Source organism: Schistocerca nitens, chromosome 1 (assembly GCF_023898315.1).
Source record: "Schistocerca nitens isolate TAMUIC-IGC-003100 chromosome 1, iqSchNite1.1, whole genome shotgun sequence".
In the NCBI taxonomy this organism is placed as follows: domain Eukaryota; kingdom Metazoa; phylum Arthropoda; class Insecta; order Orthoptera; family Acrididae; genus Schistocerca; species Schistocerca nitens.
Window position 1 is genome coordinate 575,361,140 of NC_064614.1, and position 11,106 is coordinate 575,372,245.

Here is an 11,106-nt window from a genome sequence, read left to right on the forward strand (position 1 = left end):
CGGACGAGGGTACATACAAGTAACTGTCAACCAGGAACAGCAGCACAAATTTTCTACCGCGCCGTTGATGTTGCCAACATAACCACGTGAGGATGCTGGAATAGGAACTAAAATTTTAACGGCACATACATTTTGCAGCATAAATTTCTCAAATTTTGCTGAAATGGGTTAGCTTTTAGTTCTTTGGATCGACTGACATGCTTCACTCAGTAAAACAATATCACAATTTCTGAGGACACTTTCTTCACAGTAAAGATATCCAACAACATTAATTTGTATTTAGTTTTATTAAGTAGTACTTGACAGCACATTACATGCATATTTCAACATTTATATATGTTTTTAAAGAACCCATAAATTATGATGCATTTGCATCTATTAGTTCATCGTTTGCCTCCTGCAAACATCTGTATATTCCGTTCTCAAGTCTTGCCATAATTCGAGTATGGCCATTTTCATAAAGAAATCTGAGCTTATTGGCGACCAAGTCACCCAAGTGGGTAAACTGGTCCCCTTTTCTGCCTGCTAAATTGTCGCCAACTTTTCTTAAGGTCTGTAAAAGACCTTCTCGGTCTTCATCCAGGTCTCTCCTGGCTCTCTTCAGTGCACTTGATCTACCACTTCCACTCGGACTTGGAGTGGTACAGGGTGACACGGTTGCACATCCACTTTCATGTGGAGGCACAGAGATGACTGGAGTGGTTTCCACTTCCACAATGTCTTGTGGGGGCGTGGCAAATGTCACCTCCTCCATTTCTGTTACATCGAAAGGGAAACTAATGCTTCCTTCTCCTTCTCCTTCACCATCTCCTTCTGTGGCTGGGGCTTCCATGACCTTTAAAATACATAACACATTTCTAAGGCAAAGTGAGCTATATGTTATACATACATTATAATCAAAGTATCTTAATGTATTTAGAATTTTTTTGAGTGTTGTAACGTCTTGTAATAAACAAAGACAATATATTATGTAATAATTAAAATATTAGATGTGTCATATTGTGTCATTATGTAAAATTATGTATTATTTTCTTTATTTTTTATTTTTGAGAACGTCTGTGTCGGCGAGTAATAAGACCGACACAGAAGATAAATGTTGTACAAAGATCACCAAATGAATTTGTATATAAGGCATGATGTAAAGCAATGTCTTTGTCTTCTTAATCTGAAAGCTGTGAGAGAAAGATCTCCTGTTATTGTCGTAGAGAGCGCGAAGGTAGCATTCTTTTGTCGAGATTGTGAATTGGACGCCATTGCGCGTGAATGTACACAGGTCTGTAATTATTAAGATATTTAAATGTTTAAATAGAGTTGTTTAAATGAAAACTTGTATTACTTAAATGTTAAAGTGTGCCTGCCTATTATCCCATCCTGTTAAGATATTTTTCAGCCATATAAAAATATTATCTGTGGAGCTGAGCTGTGTGGAGAAAGAAGAGCCGCTGCCGCGGCATATTTAAACGACTTACAATATAGTCGAGTATACCGCAAGGAAGCGGTAAAATAATAGTAAAAAATAATATTATTTCTTTTAGCTCCCAGGCTGGCAGTGAAGATCAGCAGATTTTATGATGTGTTGCAGGTTGACGCGGGCTGCTGATAGGATATAATTTTCAGTGCAAATAATTTTATGTACCTAAAGAATCTGATAGGAAACTTGCTGTGCTCCGTTCTGACCACGGCTAAATTTTATAGTGAATACGTAATTTTCTTTAATGAGAGTCTCATGTTCTTGGGCTAGCCGTGGTATGAAATAGCATTTTAGTAAGAAATAAAATCCACTGCAAACTTGTATTTGTGAACGATCGTACGAACTGTAACATCAGTGATCATAGGACATTAATTTCAACTTTGAATAATTACGAAGTAGGAAAGATATATTGATACTTAGCATGAGTTGCAGTTACTAAAAAATCGTTCTTTAAATTGTAGGCTAGATTCAGAACAATAATACTTCCATCATTTTATTTTGCTAAAAAAGGTAACGATGATAAAGCAATTAAAAGCACAGCATTGTTAAAAGAATTTCACGTCACTCTTTCCATATATGCGTTGTTACGTTAATAATAATTAAAAATAATTAAATAAACCAGAAGGAGCAAAAACAATTTTTATAAAAGCAACAATTAACGAAAGGGCAGTCAGCAACAGCAATAGTTTTTTTTTCAGAGAGACGTGAAACTGGCGCCCAAAAACGCGGGGCCCGAATTTGCAGTGGCCACAATTATAAAATTTTATGTATTTTCTTTCAGTGTCTATTGTTATGTAGGTGTATATGTATATGTATTTAGTGTTAAATGTATGTATATCATGATCTATGCTATGTATTAATGAATGTTCAAACACTCTTACATGACAAAACGTACTACTGCAAGCGAGTTTGAGAAGACGATCCTGATTGTACTGAGAAGCTCTAACGACTACGTAATCCGGGGGCAGCCGGACCCCGAGATAATAGAAACTAAAGGTAAGACTACAGTGTAGTTGTCCTGTTTGTAGAAGTTGAGCTCCAGTGAAGTAATCTCATATCGCTAGTGGTGTGCATACTGTACGTAGTTTGATGTTAGTATTTGTGACAGGACAAAGTTGATGTAGATAGTAATTTTTAGTGTGCAGTGTAGTGTATATAAAGTGATGTATTTTGTGTGCAAGGGGAAAAACTGTTAGATTTTGTGTTTTAGTAAGCAATTTAGGAATATGGTTAAGTTGCGTAGTCAACGTCCAAGCAATATGGATACTGAAGAACAACAATTAGCTAGTGAAGGAAATGTGGAACAGGGTGCCTCAAGTAGTACTAGTACTCTCTTTGAAGATATAACTGGCGAAAATGTGGGGGCAGGGCCACAGGAAGTAGTGCCACCGCCCACTAGTCATCAAGTTGATGTAGATAAAGAAATTGTACCACCACCAGAAAAGCAGGAACCAGAGAGTGGTAATCTGCCTGGTGGGTATTCAATTCAGACTATATTAGAGCGTGTGCTAGATTACCAGGCAAAATTTGCGCAACAGCAAGTTGAGCGAGATCGCCGGCAAGCTGAGCGAGATCGTAAGCTAGCAGAAAATTTACTTGCCCAGCAAGCCGAGCGAGATCGCCAGCAAGCCGAGCGGGACCAGCAACTTGTGCAATCGTTAGAAAATATGAAAAAAGAGATAGCAGATATGAAAAAGAATTACGAGTCGATACCTAAGGCCGTGCAGGAGCTGACTGAACAGGTCACCCACCTGCAAGTAGCAAACACTAACATGGCAGATGAAATAGGTGTCTTAGCCAACAGAGTAGAAAAGCTAGAAATAGATTCCACACAGCTTGTAGAGCAGAAGTGGAATGAACAGGCAAATAAAATTGAAACAGAATTTAACTCATGGCTAGAAGTGAAGGAGACTGAGATTGACACGAATATTAATTCTAAAGTAGAAGCAGCAATAGCAAATAGAGATTCAGAATCGTTCAGTACCGCCGTAAATAGTCAGGTACAGAACGATGTGCAAACCATTAAACAAATACTCAGTGAGGATATTCCGCAGTGGCAAGTGAATGTTAACAAACGGATATCCGATCTGGAGAAGGGTTTAGCACAAAGCAGGAAACAAGTGGAACAGGAACCTCTGTCGCCAACAGCCCATGGTTTTGGCAACGCACAAACTTATATGCGATACAACAATGGGGAATCTGTAGTCGATAATGCGAAGAGCTGTAGCTCCGGTTCGGAGCACACAGCATATGTCCCAGCAGCGAACCCATGTAGTTCAAAAATATTAGTGGAAGAAAGTTTAATTAAAAATAGACAATTTCAAACATTTACTACTGAAAGGAAATCAGTACACCCAGTGGTATTTATAAAAAGCTTTAAAAATATCTTACCCAGTGTATGGAACGAAACACAGAAAATACAATACGTAATGTCGTACATTCAAGGTGACGCAGCACTGTGGGCTACAGAAGTAGCAGACAGCTGCAAGACATACGAACAGTTTGAAAGGGCATTTTTATCGAAATATTGGTCGCCGTGTATACAAGAGCGACTAAGAAAAGAGGTATATAATCCCGAACCGTACTCACCCCGTCTTGGGAATTTGAGGCGGTACTTTGAAAAATATATAAACAAAACACGCTACTGGGACGAGCCTATATCACCGAGAGACATAATAAGACTACTCAAATCCCATTTACCAATTCAGATCAAGGAGAAGTTAATACATGTACCAGAAAGCGACATGGAAAACTTCCTGTCGGTCCTAGATTCCATAGATTTGATACAGGAAGATGTAAAATCGGCGTGCGACCATTTGCGGAATAATGGGTCGGGATGTAATCACGACAGAAACAGTAGTGCACAGAACCACAACCATAGAAATGGTGGGGGTGGTAACAAACGACAAGAACAATCGCAAAATGGTAGTAACGGTAGAGGCCAAAACGGGTATGGACAACCAAATTATAACAAAAAGCGTCGATTTGACGACAGATACGAATCCGGAATATCAGGGACCAACCGCTGGAAAAATGCGCGAGGTCAGTGGCAGAGTAATTATAATGATAGTAATCGAAATTGGCAACAGAATCAGTGTAGAAGCCCAGAGCGACAGGCTAGTGACCGGTATGACAACAATAGACCACCACCGCAAAACGCGCCTATTGCGCAGCCGTGGCGGCCTACAAATCAGAACGTACATATAGTGGAGGTCGCGGACAATAGCCGTCCAAGTACCTCCCAAGTAACTAATCCAACAAACTAGAATCGGCCTCGATATGCTCTCCATCGACGGCCGAGGGATGGAGTGAGAGCAACTCGAGTAATAACAGTAATAGACCTGGGATACGCATGCTGCGATACAACGAAGGTGTCAGTATGGATAAAGATCTGCTGAACGAATCGCACGAATGTAAGAAGGATAATAACGAAAATGTGCAAGCTATTATTGAAGCCAGAATCAATGATGTTGCAGTAAACATAATTATCGACACAGGTGCCTCAGTAAGTGTGATGAGTATGGAGCTATTTAAAGCACTGGGAAAGGGACATAGTATTCCGACCTTCCCGGTTAATAATTGTAAGGTGTCTGGAGCCATTAGTGCACAGAGCCAATCAGTTAAGTACCAGGTGCAGGTGGAGATTTATAAGGAGGGCGAAGCCATAGTGAGCTCGTTCCTCGTGGTTAAAGGATTGAAGGTGGCCTGCATTCTGGGAGTAGATTTTCTCCGTGAGAGGGACGCATTGATCGACCTCTCCGTGGGGAAACTAAGCATAATTAATAGGGGTAGAAGGATTGAATTATCTATGATGAAATCGAAGGAGGTACTTGTGCCGTGCTGTAATCGAATCGATATCAAAGGTAGGAACCCTTGGGTACTACACATCGATGATTTTTCACATGCAACAGACCTCTATTACCCGAACTTAGAGGATCAAAATTTCGAAACAAATGTTGAGGCATTTCAGACTAAAGTGCACGAATCGGAAGGTTTAAATGATACGCAAAAGCAACAGTTGACGCAGCTGCTATCGGAATATACTATGGTATTTACCGACCGTCCAGGAATAGTCAAAGGGTACCACTATCACATAGAGGTGATACCCCATAATACATACTGTCGCGCAACCTACTCCATCCCTTGGTCGAGGAGGGAATTCGTAGCTAAAGAGATTCAGAAGATGTGAAGTTATTGATTCAGTGACACATAATATATAAAGAGTAATATGTGTAAAAAGATTTTAATTGTGTTTAAGAATATAAGTGTGTTAGTATTTAGAAAGAAATTTGTGTGTAATGAAGTTGGGAGGAAGTGGAACCAGAAAGTGAGCAATAGCTTACACAGGACAGATTTTGTTTACAGACAATTAGTCATTAAGATATTATGTGCTTATTAAAAAATGAACAATTTTCTTGTATAAAGGATTAATTTCTTGAACCATTTTCTATGTGTAGTGTGTAAGTGCAATCAATGATGCAATCTTATAGAGTAAGGGAATTGCTGTAATTGTATTAGGATAAGAAACCCTGAGAGAGAGAGTCTTTACTAGCCAGACATTGACTTTGCAATATGCAACAATGATGTAATGTGATGTTGGCTGCCAGTAGTGATTTGAGAACGACACTGGAGCAGAACCTAATTAAAAACGAGCCCGTTCCGTGGAAACTCCGTTCTGTATGTAGCAATGCTTCAATTGAAGCTTGTGTACTTGGTACACGACCTTGAATATTCATTACGCGATACGCGAGTTAAGTCAGACAATGCAGAACCTACACTGTAGTCATATAGGAAAAATCATTAAAAATAATGTTATTGCTGAACGAAGTATTTATTGAACAATATGCCCGAGTCAAGCTGTCATGCACATGGTAAAATCTGTTTGATAGATGGGTGATAATCAGGCAAGCTACACTAAGAAAAAAAAAAATATGTATAAAAAAAAAAAAAAAAATTCACACACCGTAAAAAAAAAAAAAAAAAAAAAAAATTTACAAAAGGGCCAAATACGCCTAGCAACAATATGAAGAGTATGTTGTGATAAAGTGAAAACAAATAAATGCTATGTAAATCAGAGTGACTATGCAAAGAACAGTTAAAAGGTGTTAAAAAATAAACTGTGTGCATAAACACTTAAGGACAGGACGGAATATTGTGTGTAGTAGGGACAGAAAATGACTGTTGTATCTGCACCAATATATACGTCGATAAATCTAGTGTTGAGTGATAGACTGTCCTAGTGCAGCGCTCAACGAACAATAGACAGTGTATAAAAACAGTAGTTATTGATCCGTTCGGAGACGATTTACACAAACATCGCTCAACGGAGACATGTAGTATGAGTGTAACGAACCATTTTCGCGTGTTGAAAGACGCTCTGGCAGTGCATCAACCGTGGAAGTGAGTGAAAACGTGTAGTACAATGTGCGTGTGACGAACTCTGAATACCAGTGTCACGATGCCACAAAAAACCTGTTATCACGCCAAAACATCCTGTGCATACCAGTGAAGCGACGGCTTACTGAACAATAAACGCTTTTAACAAATTGCCTCTTCTTCCACAGCTAGTAATCTGTGTCCTTAAAGACAGTACACCGTTGTGGAATGTTTGTTTCATGCGCCACGACGGGGAGCCATGCGGAGAAGCAGAGACGAGTGCCGTGCCGCCATCCAGCCGGTTGCGGTAAACCACTGCCACTCGCCGACAACAGCGAATGGTTCAGCGCGGTTCGCGACTGCTTGGGCGCCACGCTAGCACGACCTCACTGTTATTGAGAGCCGGTCGTCGAACCCAGCGGCCGTCGGTACGCGGCGTTCCAGACGACGCTACTCAACAATTGCTTCGCGCCGCCAGCTCCATACCACATTGTTGTCATTCAAATGAACTATTAACTATATGTATAATGTGCTAACATGAATGGTGTTTAATGGACACGCAATGACGTGATAAACATTTTTTTTGTTGTTATCCAACACGAACTCACAATATTCATGGATTTAGTGATGTATCGATCTAATATGTTTGCGTCATGTTAATGAAAGGTACTCGCACGAATGCTAGACATTTTAAACCAACTGTCGCGAGTAAGTGCAAAGACGGTTCATTATACTATTGTAAAAATGTGTAATAAGTGACTTTCATAACAATCCAGAATACAAGTAGTATATTGATAACAAAGAGACTAAAAGTGTAGCATGCTATCACAAATAGCCTTTGTTATATGTGGACATTGAATAGAGCCTAAACTTTTCGTGAGATGACCATGGCTCCGGCGCAGTTTTCCCAGGTTTTCTGATCGCACGTAGCCCGAATGGGGGAGCCAAATAAATGTAATGACCCTGGGACTAGGTTGACGGTCACCTCGCAAAGTGTAAGAACAGTATACGAAGTGTAATTAAACCTACAGTGTAAAAGAACTGAGTAGTGTAAAGTGAATGTTCCAACCAAAGTAATAAACCATAAACAAGACAGACATTAGTGGCAGCATATTGCCGAACATTTTCATCGTTAGTCAAATGCTGCCAGGGGGCAGTGTAACGTCTTGTAATAAACAAAGACAATATATTATGTAATAATTAAAATATTAGATGTGTCATATTGTGTCATTATGTAAAATTATGTATTATTTTCTTTATTTTTTATTTTTGAGAACGTCTGTGTCGGCGAGTAATAAGACCGACACAGAAGATAAATGTTGTACAAAGATCACCAAATGAATTTGTATATAAGGCATGATGTAAAGCAATGTCTTTGTCTTCTTAATCTGAAAGCTGTGAGAGAAAGATCTCCTGTTATTGTCGTAGAGAGCGCGAAGGTAGCATTCTTTTGTCGAGATTGTGAATTGGACGCCATTGCGCGTGAATGTACACAGGTCTGTAATTATTAAGATATTTAAATGTTTAAATAGAGTTGTTTAAATGAAAACTTGTATTACTTAAATGTTAAAGTGTGCCTGCCTATTATCCCATCCTGTTAAGATATTTTTCAGCCATATAAAAATATTATCTGTGGAGCTGAGCTGTGTGGAGAAAGAAGAGCCGCTGCCGCGGCATATTTAAACGACTTACAATATAGTCGAGTATACCGCAAGGAAGCGGTAAAATAATAGTAAAAAATAATATTATTTCTTTTAGCTCCCAGGCTGGCAGTGAAGATCAGCAGATTTTATGATGTGTTGCAGGTTGACGCGGGCTGCTGATAGGATATAATTTTCAGTGCAAATAATTTTATGTACCTAAAGAATCTGATAGGAAACTTGCTGTGCTCCGTTCTGACCACGGCTAAATTTTATAGTGAATACGTAATTTTCTTTAATGAGAGTCTCATGTTCTTGGGCTAGCCGTGGTATGAAATAGCATTTTAGTAAGAAATAAAATCCACTGCAAACTTGTATTTGTGAACGATCGTACGAACTGTAACATCAGTGATCATAGGACATTAATTTCAACTTTGAATAATTACGAAGTAGGAAAGATATATTGATACTTAGCATGAGTTGCAGTTACTAAAAAATCGTTCTTTAAATTGTAGGCTAGATTCAGAACAATAATACTTCCATCATTTTATTTTGCTAAAAAAGGTAACGATGATAAAGCAATTAAAAGCACAGCATTGTTAAAAGAATTTCACGTCACTCTTTCCATATATGCGTTGTTACGTTAATAATAATTAAAAATAATTAAATAAACCAGAAGGAGCAAAAACAATTTTTATAAAAGCAACAATTAACGAAAGGGCAGTCAGCAACAGCAATAGTTTTTTTTTCAGAGAGACGTGAAAGTGTCCATGCGCAAATTAAATTAAAAGAGTAACAATTTTCTTTCCAGTTTCCTGCTACTGCAGAGGAATGGCTGATAATTGCCAAAGAATATGAAGAAAAATGGAATTTCCCCAGGTGTTTGGGAGCTATAGATGGGAGGCACATTGACATTGTGGCACCACCCAACAGTGGAACAATTTTAATTATAAAGAGCGCTTCAGCATTGTTTTGCTAGCAATTGCTGATGCTAATTATAGAATAATTTACGCTGATGTTGGCACGCAGGGGAGGATTTCAGATGGTGGTGTCCTTAAAGACACCACATTTTACAAAATGTTAGAAACCAAAACTCTAAATATACCACCATCAACTCCTCTTCCTGGTAGGAGCAAGCCTGTTCCATATGTTTTCGTCGCTGACGAAGCCTTTGGCCTAGAGGAAAATATTGTGAAACCATTTCCAGGTCTGCATGAAAAAAATAGTTGGCAACGTATTTTTAACTATAGAGCATGCAGGGCAAGAAGAGTAATAGAAAATGTATTTGTGATTATAAGTGCTGTTTACAGAGTGCTGAGGAAGCAAATGCTTCTAAGTCCGGAAAAGGCTACAGTGGTGGCACTAGCCTGTGTTTACTTACATAATTTTCTTCAAAACAGAAAATCTCAAAGTTATTGTCCAGCAGGAACATACGACAGAGAGGGAGATGATGGCAACGTAATACCTGGGTCCTGGAGGGACACCCCCAACTGTGCTGGAGCCACTGCCCAGAACTGGCAGAAGAACTTCATTGCTGAATGATAACAGAAGAGAATATGCTGAATACTTCTGCAGTATTCAGGGCTCCATCCCATGGCAGTATGGAAAATAAGTTCCACATCATTGTTAAATGATGACATAAAGTAATATGCTCTATTCTTCTGCAGTATTCAGGACTTCAAACCATAGCAGTATGGAGAATCATGTTTTTCAGTGAAATTGTAAATATTCACATTATGTAAAGCATTAGCACGAAAAAATGTTGCCAAATATATGATTAATAAAATAATATAACAAATTTACTTACTGGTACTACTTCATGTGTGCTCCTATGAGAGAGTGGTTTGTAATTGTCTCTTATGAACTGCATACTTTCAAAAGCATACCATGAAGAGTGGTACACATTGCTTGTAGCACTTCCAGTTCCTTTGCTCCTCTTCCTTTTCGCTAACTCGCGACTATATTGGCTTTTTAAATTATGCCACTTGTCCTCACATTCCTTCCTTGACACGTTAAATGCCTTGGCAATTTCCTCCCACTCGTCGTACCTTTTCTGAGTGTTCTTATAGTCTCCTAGTTTCACATCCCATATACAGGGATGCCTGCGCACTGCCTCTATAAAATGCAGTGTATTTTGTTTTGACCAAGAAGTCATGGCAAATTTTAAAGTATTACACGCGGGCACAACACACGACACAATACACAAATAACTACACAACAAACGACAGTCGGCACCTCCAAAACTCAAAACTGCCGCCAAAGAGCCTGGTACTACGCATGCGCTAATCGTCAAAATAAAGCGGCAGGCGACAAGACGACAGGAAATGATAGTACTGCGCATGCGCGAGTTCTTAAAATGTCGCTCATACATGTCGCGTATATGGCCAAAAAGCGATATACAAAATGTATACGCGACATGTATGAGCTCGAGGGTCCGCATACAAGTTCCGCGAATTTTTGTATGAGGTGATGTATCGCGGTACCTTGAGGTAGGCGAGGACACGCCACCCCCAGCACGTCCATCTTTATCATTTTGTGTGTGTATAGATCTCCCAGTGGTAGTGAGGACACTTTTTCAATAAATTAACAAAAGTTCTACATAAAGTCTCAAGTACAAAG

General features: G+C 39.1%; 1 protein-coding gene across 1 annotated transcript; it reads right to left on the bottom strand.

Moving 5' to 3' along the window:
• Positions 1–358: 358 nt before the first annotated feature.
• LOC126260775 (uncharacterized) lies at positions 359–10,725 on the bottom strand. Its single transcript, XM_049958154.1, has 2 exons — positions 10,295–10,725; positions 359–835 (listed from the first exon to the last, which is right to left on the bottom strand). Exons 1-2 carry the CDS (start codon positions 10,640–10,642, stop codon positions 359–361), a joined length of 825 nt encoding a protein of 274 aa, XP_049814111.1. The 5' UTR covers positions 10,643–10,725.
• Between the last annotated feature and the right edge of the window lie 381 nt (positions 10,726–11,106).

What these genes read in the sequence shown, in the direction of transcription:
- LOC126260775 (XM_049958154.1), bottom strand. Translation starts at nt 10,642, where the DNA reads ATGACTTCTTGGTCAAAACAAAATACACTGCATTTTATAGAGGCAGTG. An exon ending in GCACACATGAAGTAGTACCA is followed by an intron (nt 836 to 10,294) that starts GTAAGTAAATTT and finishes TGTATTTTAAAG; the next exon opens with GTCATGGAAGCCCCAGCCAC.